Here is a 14,815-nt window from a genome sequence, read left to right as displayed (position 1 = left end):
CTGAAAGATTGTGACCAATGCCTCTGCTATTTCTACCTTTGTTTCCTTCAACAACCTAGGATGCATTCCATCTGGACCAAGTGACTTACCAACTTGCAGTTATACTAATCTTTTTAGGGCATCTTCTCTATCTATTATCCTGTCCATACCTTCCCTCTCCTCTTAATGTAACCTTCACATCATCCGCTTCTTTTGTGAAGACCGATGTAAAATTCTCATTTAATACTTTAGCCATGTCCTCTGCCTTGACATGAAGATTTCCATTTGGGTTCTTAATAGGCCCAACTTTTCCCCTAGCAAACTGCTTACACTTTTACATGTTTGTACAAAGTTTTACCATTCAATTTAATGTTGCCTGCTAATCTTTTCTCATAATCACTCATTGCCTCCTGTATGAGCTTTATCAATTTCCTCCTGCACTTTCCATAATCTTCCTGCTTATTACTAAAACTTGCTCCTGATATTTGTCATAAGCCTCCTTTTACTGTTTTATTTTAACTTTTATTTCCTGTGTCATCCAGGGCACATTATCTTTGGATGTTCCACCTTTTCCCTTCAAAGGAATATATCTAATTTGTATCTGAACTCTCTCTTGCCTGAATGCCATCCATTGTTACTGCTTTACCCATCAAAATTATGAGGTCTAGACTGAGTAGATAGAAAGAAACTGTTCCCATTGACAGAAGGATCGAGAACCAGAGGGCACAGATTTAAGGTGGTTAGCAAAAGAACCAAAGGCGACGCAAGAAAAAACTCTTTTACGCAGCGAGTGGTTATGATCTGGAATGCACTGCCTGAAAGGGTGGTGGAGGCAGACTCAATCGTGGTTATCAAAAGGGAATTAGATAAGTACCTGAAGGAAAAATATTTTCAGGGCTACAGGGAAATGGCAGGGGATTGGGACTTTCTGAAGTGATCTTGCAGAGAGCCGGCACGGCCAAATGGCCTCCTACTGTGCTGTAACCATTCGATGATTCTATACCCTGCAATCGCCTTTTCCAATCTTGCTCGGTCCCTTCATAAATCACTGAAATTAGCTCTTTCCCAGTTGAGCATTTTTTACCGTCGATATTTTTTTGTCTTTTTCCATAATTACTTTAAACCAAATGACGTTGTGGTCACTGTTGGGTAGATCTCCTACTGTAATACACTCCAGTTACCCTACTTCATTTCCCAGAACCAGATGCAACACAGCTTCCTTTCTTGTTGGGCTGGAGACACATTGAACAAGTAAGTTTTCCTGTGCACACATCAGAAACAACTTCTTCTTCCCTACCACTATGTTTTTCTCAGTCTATATTAGGGTAACGTCTCCTAATAGTACTACTCTATTTTTGTAACAAGCCTTTGAAATTTGCTGACAAATTTGTTCATCTACTGCTTTCTCACTATTTGGAGTTCTATAATAAAACTCCCAATAATGTAACAGCTCCTCATTTGTTCCTCAAGTCAAGCCAAATAGATTCAGTCCTAGAACTATCTCGTAAATCCTTTCTATTTAGAAATGCAACCACATCATAATCCTAATTTTGAGCAAAGGTTCATTTGGCAAGGCTTTGTTCACCAGCGAACAGACATTCTGCAGAGAAATGCAGAGAAGGACGATGATTGTTAATCCACTGGGCGGGGTGGTGGGGAGGTAGTCCATGGGGTGGGTCGGGTGAGCATGACAAGAAGGAGGCAGTTAAGGTTAGCCTTGATAGCAGCTGCTATTAATTTCAGAGAGACTATCTGGTAAAGAAATTTGTTACATTTAAAATTTAAATTAAAAAAAAAAACAAGAGATGATAGAAGTTTTTCAAACAATACAAATGTAGACTGTGCCATTTATAAATACCAATAAAGTCTCTAGACTTCGGTAAGTGGAGTGTATCCTTATGGAGATAGGGTGTACACATAAATTTTCTCAGAAGCTTCTTGGAGAATGTTAAACATGGTGAGGAGTTTCTGTATGTTAACTAGCGGATAAAAAAAAACCCCAACAGACTACTGAAAAAAAAAAATCATACAAATTAAATGGGTTTAAAGAAATGTTCTGAAAACAAAATGCATCACAAATGGTCATTTGTTTAAAAGGGAAGGGAGCATAATGTGACATTGCCTTTTTAGTGACACTTAAAGCCCAAATTTTGAACCATTTAGCCATAAAATGGATACAAATTTTGGTTCAATGACCTGAAATTGAAATATCTTCCATCATCGCTCTAGTTTGACTGTAGCTTTACTCACCAGCACCTGTTGGGTCACTGACTAAACATCTTTTCTATATTCTCTAATTCACAAAGCATGATAAATACTGTACAACATTTGTAAACAGCACAGCTTACATTTTCTTCTTGAAAAACTTTTATTACCTCATTTCAGTTTCTAAAATTTTAATTTCAAAGTCAAAAAATTCTGTTTACCAAATAGTGTCTCCAAAGTCAGTAGCGACTACGGTTAACAGTTCGTGTCCAAAAAATATAAGGAGACTGCTTGCCTAAAGAGAGAAAAACCCAGGACTCCTGATCCTTATGTTGTATTTTTTTTTCCTCTTAGAAATGCAGTTAATAACCTCTTCTCCTCTAACATGCAGAAAAGAAGATAAAAAGCCTTTCCTTGGGAGTTATAGCAAGCAGGAAGGAACATCATGATGTTTAGGACCGAAAGGTCGCCAACGATCATTGTCAGCGGTCACTCCAAAAGCAGTTAATGCTGGTATCAAAACAGTGAAAAACCTCCAATGGTAGTTTTCTTTCAAATAAACCTGTGCAGGCTCATTTTATTTCCTTTTTAAAGCATGCATGCCAAGAAATAGATATTATACACCAGATCAAAATTGCTGATTTGGGATTTTGCCCCTATAAAAACTGTGTTCACAGATTTTACACAGCTGCTCAATAATTGGCCAATTCTTTGTATATTACTGTACCTGAGTCTCTTCTGGGCTGATGGAATTTTTCACAGTCCCATTAGATGCTAATAGAGTGGGATCGCCAGGGGAAGAGCAGCTCGTCTGATTGGCCAACAAATCAAAAAGGATCAGAGAACCTATGGACAAATTAAAAGTAATGTACATTTCTTTTTCAAAATAGTCTTGGACACACTTTCTTTTATTGCAGAGTGAGAAATAGTCCCAAGTCGTTTTACAAATGTCAATCAATTAAATGTGGCAGATCTTAAGAATAACCGCATTCGCTGTTTCACACTATATAAAGAACAGTGGATTCCTTTAGTTGGAGGTGTGGCTCTATTCTGGGCTAGCACCCCATTACTGTGGGAATTTTAACTTAACATAATCCAATCTCATGGCTCGGATGGCTAACCAACTGCTTGAAGGTCATTTTTGTATTTTGCGTCATCTGAACCATTCAACTGGATTATTGTCGTATAATACACTCCCATACATCCTTTGTCTTTTATGTTTCAAGATCTGCTAAACTACAAGTGGAAAACCATATAGTCTGTTAATTGATATAAATTCTTTTTTTGCCATTTTGTCAACTAATTCTGTTTTGTGGATTTACACTCGGGTAAGACTATCTTTGCCTCCTTGGAGCTCAGCATATCAGATAAATAATAGTCTATCAGATAAATAAAAGGTTATCCACTTTGGTAGGAAGAATAGAAAAGCAAAATATTATTTAAATGGAGAGAGACTACAGAATGCTGCGCTACAAAAGGACATGGGGGTCCTTGTGCATGAAACACAAAAGGTTTAGTGTGCCGGTACAGCAAGTAATTAAGGCGGCAAATGGAATGTTGGCCTTGATTGCAAGGGGGATGGAGTATAAAAGTATGGAAGTCCTGCGACAATTGTACAGGGTATTGTTGAGCCCACACCTAGAATACTGCGTACAGTTTTGGTCTCCTTATTTAAGGAGGGATATACTTGCATTGGAGGCAGTTCAGAGAAGGTTCACTAGGTTGATTCTTGAGATGAAGGGGGTGTCTTATGAGGTTGAGTCTGTACTCATTGGAGTTTAGAAGTAATGAGAGGGGATCTTATTGAAACATATAAGATTCTGAGTGTGCTTGGCAGGGTAGATGCTGAGAGGATGTTTCGCCTTGTGGGTGAAATCTAGAACTAGAGAGCATAGTTTCAGAATAAGGAGCCATCCATTTAAGACGGAGGAATTTATCTCTTAAGAGGGTCGTGAATCCTTGGAATACTCTATCCCAGAGACTTATGGAACCATGGAAGCAGAGTCATTCAAGGCTAAGAAAGACAGATTCTTGAACTATAGGGGAGTCATGGGTTATGGAGAACAGGCAGGAAAATGGAGTTGACGCCAAGATCAGATCAGCCATGATCTTATTGAATGGTGGAGCAGGCTCGAGGGGCCGTATGGCCTACTCCTGCTTCTTATGTTCTTGTGTCTCCTAAGAAAAATTACAGCTCTCTTTGAATGTCAGCATAATCTTAGTATACACATAACTGTAAAAGTGTGAACTGACTTAAAATGCATCTTTTATTTTAATTTAAATATGAACTTTAGTATGCAAGCAAAGCATAACTGAGCTCCAACTGCTGGAGCTAGATACACACAATTGCTTCAACAATCTAACTAAAACAGGAACAATGAATGAACTCCGATTGCCTTTTACACCAACAGTCAATCGTTGCAATTCCCTAGTAATAATTTTCTATTTCTCTGCCTTGAAAAGTTAATCTAAAGAATCATCTAGCATAAAATATGGCACCAAGACACGTTTAACCCCTTGACTCCCAATATAAAAGAAAAATTCACGGAGAAGACTGCAGGTAATTTGTAGAAGTATTTGTAAAGTGTTGATTACTACCTGCTAATGACAAGAAAAGATGCCTAATGAGGTGATGAATCAAGCCAGAAAGTAAATGAACTTCAAGATCAATTCCAAATGGAAGCATAGCACAAAAGCAAGTTCTTGAAGATCTAATCTGTACTTAACGTCACATATGATATTCCAAAATCAATTACACTGACAACCAATATGGCCATAACAGAAATCATCAATCCTTCCCTTCTTAAATGCATTTCTTGTAATTAGCATGGTGTCCTACATGCTGTACTATAGTCACCGTTATTTTATCTGTCAACAATACATAAAGGTTAAGTAGTAAAGCCTGAGTTTCCAAATCCTAAGGAATACAGACGTAATCTACTCTAGGGTTCTGTTCGGTATTTATGATGAGTGAGATCTACTGTGGCAATGCCAAGGACCAAATCAATTTGCCTTGAATTCAGATTAATGCATAAATACTACGGTACTTTACTTTAAACGCTATTTAGGCAAGAACAGAAAGACCAAATACCGATAATGAAGAATTAAGCACTCAACCACTTTAGTTAAGTGTCATCCAAAATATCAATTCTCTTTTATTTTTGTTATTATTTAATTTTTCCTCCTTGCACATTGTGAAGTTAATGGCTAAACTCCCACCATATCCACCTCAGTCATTCTCTAATCCTCTTCATTCTGTGCATTCTGGTTTCAATAACATGTCTAGCATTAGCAGCAACTGTCAGCGGCATTTATCATTTTAGTGTCTAACAGTGTGACTGGAACTTTTCAGCAGTTTATTGAAGGTGCAGAGGCAAATCTTCTGTCCAGACTTGAATCAGCAATGAACAGCTCAAGAAAGATTATAAAAAAGAAATTGTTGCTGAAAGCCTGGTCCACTCACATACACAAGCTGGGACAATACATTGGCAATGAAAATAGATGGTGGCATCTCATTATATCTCAGCAACTTGTATGCTAATATCACAACATGGCATTAGCAGTCGTAACATGACTCAGCAGTGACAGAGGAACCAGCTTTAATGCTGATTTGAATTTAAAAAACATGTACCTTATAGAGTGGTGTGTATTCTTCTCAACTAAATGTAGGAGGGATATTATTACCATTGAGAGGGTACAGAGGTCAGCTACCAAGAGGATTCTAGGTATTGGGAATCTCAGTTATGAGAACGAGAGAGAGACAGAGCGAGCTAGAGACAGAGCTACATAGAGAAATGAGAGTGCAACACAGATTTGGCGGAGCCACAAAGCAACTCTCCCAGGAGGCTCCAAAACCTCTTGAAATGATTATGTATACTGAGCATTTCTAAGACCCACATGGTGAGGTTCTAGATCACGAAACAAAAAACGTTTTGCGAGCAGTGCCAACAGAATCAATCCATCCTCAGCCCCTCGGCACAAAGGCCATCTCAGAGTGCTTCTAGTCCCCACACCCACCTTGACAGAAAAATTGAGCCCAGGAAACAGAGCATAATTTCCCTGATGAGAAACATAGTGGTGATACAAGTAACCTATTCCACACTCCAAACTACCTGTGAGCAATGCCACAAGAGATCTATTAGTCATTCAAATATCAGCACTTATTACCGAGACTGTGTCCTGCAAGCGAGACTCCACCTTTGAAATTAGGGTTTCGACTCAAGAAGAGAGCGTATAGTCGATTGATTTCTGCAACCACTGTATCCACAATGGTCTGACAGTATGTAGGGCTGCTGTAGAAGAATATGTCCAATAATGTCTCATTGGTAAAATGGCGCAAGCGGCCTATGCTTGGTAAAGTGATTCTCTTGATACGCCTGGTGTAACAAGAATAGAAAAACAAGTCAACTGAAGCCACATGGGAAAAGGTTCATTTTCCATAATATAGCTCTGCAATAATGACACTACTAAATTAAAGCTGAAACCAGACGTTCTGTAGCAAGAATATTCAAATTATGATCGGAATTATTTTATATAGAATTACAGGTTGAACCTCTCTGGTCTGGCACCCTCAGGACTCGACTGGTGCCGAAACAGAGAATTTTTCGAACCACAGGTGGTCAGTGCTGGTGATCGCTGAGTGAGAGAGGAGAGGCGGGAATGTTGGTGATTGGTCATTTCTCGGTCTGTCTCAGGTCTGATGCCCTTTTACTGTACCGTCAATCCCAGAATTCCACAATGAGAAAGCAAAGTGAGATGCTGAGTGTCACGGGAGCACTTAACAGTGAGCTCCATGCCCAGGCCCAGGAAAGCGGCAGTTCCGCCACAGATGTTTCTGGACCAGAGTCCTGGACCAGAGAAGTTCAACCTGTACATGGAATTTACAGCACAGAATCATTTTTGAAACCTTTCCTTCAGGAGATTAAATGAGCCTATTATAGTACCTTAAGAGTTTAGATTTTACATGAATGAGCACAATGGACCAAATGGTCTTTCTCACGCCATGAATTATAATAATACAAATAATTTTCCCCATCACTATTTCATGTTTAAAGCTCTTGTTGGATTGGTCTTTGATCTGAAATTCCCAAAACTATAAACAGATAAACCTTGCATCGTTGTACTAAAGATGCTCTTACACAAGATCAGCATAGTGCATTAAAAAGAATCAGCAATTCAGTTTGTGGCACCAGCTTTAAAATTCAATCTATATACAAATATATATATTTTTTTGAATAGAAATGAGGGAACTTACCTGTCTACTCCAGTAGCATCTCCATGAAGAGCATTATGCCAATGTACAGGAAGGAATTCAACTCGTGTGATTTTATTCTCATCTACTGCTTTTTTAAAGTGCGTATGTAGTAGTTTCAGAGAAACATTTCTGAAGTCATCAACTGAAAAACAGAATGGAATTTGGAGTCTATAACCGTAAATAACTGCATCAATATTTATGCAACTAGACAATATTTGAATGAAAAAATCTTTAATTTAGAATTATGGTCAAGGCAATTCGATCTCATCATTATGAATGAGAATGGGAGGGATAGTGAGAGAGTTATGGTCACAATGATATCTCACCCAGCATGGTATGTCATGGAAGTCTGTGCTGGATGTTGTGTAGGAGCACATAATTATCCTTCACAGCAATACTTCTCCACAAAACAAAGTCATTAGGTTTTCTCAATCTTTAAAATTTAAGCTCTAAAAGTAATTCAAGACTGGCGTATAAACCGAATGTTTAAGTGCCCATGTGCTTACTGAAAAATAAAGCACCTACATATGACTTAACTAACTTTATTTTCAATAAAGCGCTCAGTTACATCTATCTATCTATACATCAAGACAAATATTCAGGATGTTTAAAATACATTACAAAATCATTTCAAATTACAACTTGTGTTCATATAGCACCTCACAGTGTCCTTGGAATGCCCCAAAGCGCTTTATAATCAGTGGATAGTTTATGAAGTGCAGTCACTGTGGTTAATTGGACAGTTATTTGATGCATCAAGGTCCCACACGCAGCAAATGAATTAATGACCAAAGAATCTGTTTTTGGTGGTGTTGTTTGAGGAAGAATGTTGACCAGGACACGGAGAACTTTTTGTTGTTCTTCAAAAATAGTACCATGGGATAATTTACATCCATCTGTCAGATGGGGCCTCAGTTTAATAACCCACCCAAAAGACAGCACTAGTGACACTGCAGCACTCCATCAATACTGCAATGAGTTGTCAGCTTAGATTATGTGTAGCGGGGCTTGAACCCACAACCTTTTGGCCCGAAAATGTTGGCCTCTCCGGGTGCATACGAAGAGGCCTCGCAAATGCCGGTTCTCGGCGCGCGATGCACCGAGAACCAGCTTTTGCGATCTTTTGACAGATGGCGCGCATCCCCGGGAGGAGGACATTCATGGGTGGAGATTTGGGCAATCTGCCCATCTCTTGCCCAGCGTATGTCCTTCAAATTCTTATGCCTGGTAAAAACAGACATATAGCCTACTTTTACCAATTTTAAAACATAGACAAATTAAATGTTATTACTTATTGTTATATTAAAAAGCCTGTCTATGAAGGCAAGTTTATTTTTAACACTATTAAAAGTTTTTATTTTTCTCAAAAACATTTAATTTAATGCAATTTCTATTTTTTTCCCCAAAAGTGAAGTGTTTTTTTAAAAAATTAATGTTTGTTTTATTTGATTTTAGGAGCAGTCTCATTGATGGTAATGAGAGCTCAGAGCTCCCATTACTGTGAATGAGAGTACTACATTGTGATTGGTGGTCCGGGCCCACATGATCCCAGGAAGACATGGGCCCGATGTCAGACAGCGCAACGAGGCTTTGGAGCACAAGTCCACGTACCTCCTGGACCACCAGGTATTTTCGTTAAAAAAATTTCGGTCAGAGGCATCTGCCCACGGGAAACCTCCGACTGCAATTTTCGGGCCAATGACTCAGAGGGAAGAGCAATTCCAACTGAGCCTATCTGACACTAACACTTAAAATGTTATTTTAGTACCCAACAAATTGCCCATCCAAACAGTCACTGTTTAACAACAATGCTTTACTCTACTTTATTTACACTTTCCAGTCAAAATTTTCATGAAATTTTGAATTGCTTCCAATGGGAATTTACAAATTTTTGGGTGAAGAAAGGTTCATCTAATGTTATCTTCTATGTCACAGTGCCACCAAATGGGCAAACAGAATACTGTTGTTTGGGTTTATTTTGGCTGAGAGTCCTCTACATGGAAATGCCGAAGACTAGTTAAGATAGATAAATCAATGCATAGCTACTAATAAAATGAGACTGAATCGCCTCTTAAAATAATAAAAGGTAAGTGGAACTTTAAAGAAACAAAAGATGATAAGGTTGGTGCTAAAAGCATCGTGAGAGATTAGAATAAATGCTTCCCATCCAAGGAGTTAATTGCAGTAAGGAATGCATTGCCACATATGGCTATTGAAGTAAGACAGTTCTAGTTTAAAGCAATTAGGCTGCCTCTTCAGTGCAGTAGCGAGGAAATGCTGCATTGTCACAGGTGCCATGTTACGGGTGATATATTAAATGGGATTAGAGTAGATAGTTCCATTGTAGGTCAAAAAGCCTCCTTCTGTGCTGAAATATATGAGTTTTGATTATTTTATACTTTTACATTAAATTATATTTCTAATCATGTTTTTTTTTTTAAAAACTCATTCCGGGATGTGAGCGTTGCTGGCAAGGCCAGCATTTAGTATCCATCGCTAAATGCCCTGGAGAAGGTAGTGGTGAGCTGCCTTCTTGAACTGCTGCAGTCCGTGTGGTGAAGGTACTCTCCATCGTGCTGTTAGGGAAGGAGTTCCAGGATTTTGACCCAGCGACGATGAAGGAACGGTGAGATATTTCCAAGACAGGATGGTGTGTAACTTGGAGGAGAACTTGCAAGTGATGGTATCATCTTCTTCTTTAGCAGTCCCTCGGGGTCGAGGATGACTTGCTTCCTTCCACATTAAAATAAGCTCTAAGGTGACTGATGAGATTAATGCAGGATCTACAGTCTCTGTCACAGGTAGTGCAAATGTTGGTTGGAAGGACAAGTGGGTGGGGTGCTTGATTTGTCGTACGCTCCTTCTGCGGTTTGTACTTAGCTTCCGCGTGCTCCCGGCGAAGAGACTCGAAGTGTTCGGCGCCTTCTCGGATGCTTATCCTCCATTTTGAGCAGTCTTAGGCCAGGGATTCCCAAGTGGGGATGTTACATTTTTTCAAGACGGCTTTGAGGGCGTCCTTGAAGCGTTTTCTCTGCCCTCCTGTGGCTCGTCTGTCGTGACACAGCTCGGAGTGCTTGTTTTGGGAGTCTAGTATTGGGCATGCAGACAATGTGGCCTGTCCATCAGAGCTGATCGAGCGTGGTCAACACCTCGATGCTGGGGATGTTGCCTTGAAAGAGAACGCTGATGTTGGTGCGCCTAACCTGCCAATGAATTTTCAGAATTTTGCGGAAGCAGCGTTGGTGGTACTTCTCCAGTGCTTTGAGGTGCCTACCATGCGCCTGTTGCCCTTGTCCTTCTAGGTGGTAGAGGTCACGGGTTTGGGAGATGCTGCCAAAGAAGCCATAGTAAATTACTGCAGTGCATCTTGTAGTGGTGGTGGAGGGAGTGAATGTTGAAGATGGTAAATGGGGTGTTAATCAAGCGGGCTGCTGTGTCCTGGATCGTGTCGAGCTTCGAGTGTTGTTGGAGCTGCTCTCATCCAGGCAAATGGATAGTATTCCATCACACTCTTAACTTGTGCCTTGTAGATAGTGGATAGGTTTTGGGGAGTCAGGAGGTGAGACATTCGCCACAGAATACCCAGCCTCTGACCTGCTCCTGTTGCCACAGTGGTTGTGTGTCTGGTCCAGTTAAGTTTCTGGTCAATGGTGACCCTCAGGATGTTGATGGTAGAAGATTCAGTGATAGTAATGCCGCTGAGTATCATCGGGAGGTGGTTAGACACTCGCTTTTTGGAGAGCATCATTGCCTGGCACGAATGTTACTTGCCACTTATCAGCCCAAGCCTGAATGTCGTCCAGGTCTTGCTGCATGCGGGCATGGACTGTTTCATTTTCTGAGGCGTTCCGAATGGAACTGAACACTGTGCAATCATCAGTGAACATCTCTACTTTTGACCTTCTGATGGAGGGAAGGTCATTGATGAAGCAGCTGAAGTTGGTTGGGCTTAGGACATTGCCCTGAGGAATTCCTGCAGCGATGTCATGGGGCTGGGATGATTGGCCTCCAACAAACACAACCATGTTCCTTTGTGCTAGGTATGACTCCAGCCAGTGGAGAGTTTTCCCTGATTCCCATTAACTTCAATTTTACTAGGGTTCCTTGATGCCACACTCGGTCAAATGCTGTCTTGGTGTCAAGGGCAGTCACTTTCACCGCCGCATTGCTACCAGTTTGGTTTGCCCAATCAATATGTAGATTATAGTCACCCATGATAACTGCTGTACCTTTATTGCATGCATTCCTAATTTCTTGTTTGATGCTGTCCCCAACCTTACTACTGTTTGGTGGTCTGTACACAACTCCCGCCAGCGTTTTCTGCCCCTTGGTATTCCGTAGCTCCACCCATTCATCCAAGCTAATGGCCTTTCTTACTATTGCATGAATTTCCTCTTTAACCAACAATGCCACCCCGCCTCCTAAATGTTGAATACCCCTAGATGTCGAGTACCCAGCCTTGGTCACCCTGGAGCCATGTCTCCATGATGCCAATTACATCATACCCATTAACTGCTATATGCGCAGCTAATTCGTCCACCTTATTCCGAATACTCCTCGCATTGAGGCACAGAGCCTTCAGGCTTGTCTTTCTAACACATTTTGCCCCTTTAGAATTTTGCTGTAATGTGGCCCTTTTTGCTTTTTTGCCTTAGATTTCTCTGCCCTCCACTTTTCTTTTCTTCTTTCTATCTTTTGCTTCTGCCCCCGTTCTACTTCCCTCTGTCTCCCTGCATAGGTTCCCATCCCCCTGCCATATTAGTTTAACTCTTCCCCAACAGCACTAGCAAACACTCCCCCCTAGGACATTGGTTCCAGTCCTGCCCAGGTGCAGACCGTCTGGTTTGTACTGGTCCCACCTCCCCCAGAACCAGTTCCAATGTCCCAGGAATTTGAATCCCTCCCCTCCGCACCACTCCTCAAGCCATGTATTCATCTGAGCTATCCTGCGATTCCTACTCTGACTAGCATGTGGCACTGGTAGCAATCCTGAGATTACTACTTTTGAGGTCCTACTTTTTAAATTTAGCTCCTAGCTCCCTCAATTCATCTTGTAGGACCTCATCCCGTTTTTTTACCTATATCGTTGGTACCTATATGCACCACGACAACTGGCTGTTCACCCTCCCCCTCCAAAATGTACTGCACCCGCTCCGAGACATCCTTGACCCTTGCACCAGGGAGGCAACATACCATCCTGGAGTCTCTGTTGCGGCAGCAGAAACGTCTATCTATTCCCCTTACAATAGAATCCCCTACCACTATAGCTCTCCCACTCTTTTTCCTGCCCCCCTGTGCAGCAGAGCCACTCACGATGCCATGAACTTGGCTGCTGCTGCCCTCCCCTGATGAGTCATCCCCCCAACAGTACCCAAAGCAATGTATCTGTTTTGCAGGGGGATGACCGTAGGGGACCCCTGCACTACCTTCCTTGCACTGCTCTTCCTGTTGGTCACCCATTCCCTATCTGGCTGTGTACCCTTTACCTGCAGTAAGACCAACTCACTAAACGTGCTATTCACGTCATTCTCAGCATCGTAAAGCCATACAAATGTTTAATAAATGGAGTTGGTGGTGCAATGTTAACTTGTGAAGTGAATGATAAAATGAAAATTTAATAATCTCCTGACCTAAATAGATTTGGGAGACTATTTAGAGAGGGAAAGTAGAATATGATTTGAGAATCACCCCACTGGGAGAACAGGGTTGATGTATAATGAGATCTTGCCACTAAATTATCCTGTGCGCTCAAACTAATGCTCTTAGGAAGACAGCTTTCCAGAAACTCATAGGTTCAAACAGGACATTCATTGATTTATGTAAAACAAAAGATCATAATGTGGATCCAAAAGGACGTCAAAGTGGATGCAATTTCCAGTTAGCTTTGGTGAAATGCATGATCACTGGGTTAGCTCCTAACCATGAAAGGCTGAAATAATGGCAACATGAACTCCAAAAGAACTGAATTTTAACTGAAAACCAATTAGATACTGCAAGTAACATAAAAGAGAATTAAGATCCCATCAAATAGGTTTTACATAGCTTAATGCACCAAAGGACAAATGTCTTCCACTTATTAAAAGACAATAAAGGTTATTAGGAAACTAACTGAAGAGAATCTACCATCTTTTAGATTTTTTTACATCCTTTAAACAATTCCACAAATATTATCAATTACAACAAACTCGGATCAATGCAGCACTAATTACCCCACCTTGCCCCTGTGCAATGCATGGCTTGCACACTAATAGAGCAAGATTGAAAGTTGAATTTAATAGTAATGTACACTGTGGAACTTCAAATATTAAAAACTGTGGTGTAAATAAATCTGACTAACTTAGAAGTAAAACTCAATTGTCAAGAGCATTATGCCGTCCAAATTAAATCTAACTTTAGAATTCAATGAGTATTCCTGAAATAGAAATTGGAATCATGTACCTTTAAATATGTGGGGGATGAAAAACAGGAAAGGAGATTTTAAATTACTGCCTTTTTGTGTCCTCCTTCCGTTAATTTGAGACAAGTGGATACTGGGACTTTATATATTCATGAACTGACCATGAAACATTCTCCCCTGCCCCCCGAATTGTTGCTGTGTTCATCTGTGAAAAATTCTTTCACCGTGATAAATCTGACAAAACCCCAAAACATTCCTGGAACTGGACTTGTTAAAGGGTGAAAATGGTGACATAGCACAAGTTTTTTGACCACGCCACTGAAATGCACGTTTGCTTCAAATATTTAAAAAGCTTACATAACACATTTTCAAAATACCAGGAGGATAAATTCATTATAAACAAACAGACTTACCACATTCAACAATGCTTCTGAAACGTAGGTCACATACAGGCCCAATTCCATGTGCCATGAACACCAGATGATTAACCGGTGGCAGCTCACCTAGGTGAATAAAAATAAATTGCTAAACAAAATATAAATGCTTCGTAAAATAGAAATGTGATTGTTTGTCTTGTGAAAAGCAATCTCTAATGTATTATTCAGTTATTCCCCCTTCTCGAATAGTGAAGCCACATGAAAATGTAATTGTTACAACAAATTAGAGCAAACTATGGGGTAAAAATACAAAGAATTGCATTTATAAGAACATAAGAAACAGGAGCAGGAGATGGCCATACGGTCCCTCGAGCCTGCTCCGCCATTCAATACGATCATGGCTGATCCGATCATGGACTCAGCTCCACTTCCCTGCCCGCTCTCCATAACCCCTTAATTTCCTTATCGTTCAAGAAACTGTCTATTTCTGTCTTAAATTTATTCAATGTCCCAGCTTCCACAGCTCTCTGAGGCAACGAATTCCACAGATCCACAACCCTCAGAAGAAATTTCTCCTCATCTCAGTTTTAAATGGGCGGCCCC

The 14,815-nt window shown here is 40.5% G+C and overlaps 1 protein-coding gene across 3 annotated transcripts in view; it reads right to left on the bottom strand.

Annotated features, from left to right (window-relative positions):
- Window positions 1-14,815, bottom strand: part of sec23ip (SEC23 interacting protein) — a 145,871-nt gene that overhangs the window by 82,664 nt on the left and 48,392 nt on the right. For all 3 annotated transcript variants that reach the window (XM_070876671.1, XM_070876669.1, XM_070876670.1), the window contains exons 7-10: window positions 14,249-14,338; window positions 7,439-7,580; window positions 6,352-6,560; window positions 2,912-3,030 (exon numbers count right to left, since the gene is read on the bottom strand). In XM_070876671.1, the coding sequence (XP_070732772.1) occupies window positions 2,912-3,030; window positions 6,352-6,560; window positions 7,439-7,580; window positions 14,249-14,338 (560 nt within the window). The remainder of the gene's footprint in view (window positions 1-2,911; window positions 3,031-6,351; window positions 6,561-7,438; window positions 7,581-14,248; window positions 14,339-14,815) is intronic.

The sequence above is a fragment of the Pristiophorus japonicus genome, chromosome 3 (genome assembly GCF_044704955.1).
Source record: "Pristiophorus japonicus isolate sPriJap1 chromosome 3, sPriJap1.hap1, whole genome shotgun sequence".
Lineage (NCBI taxonomy): Eukaryota > Metazoa > Chordata > Chondrichthyes > Pristiophoridae > Pristiophorus > Pristiophorus japonicus.
This window is presented reverse-complemented; position numbering and strand designations above follow the sequence as displayed.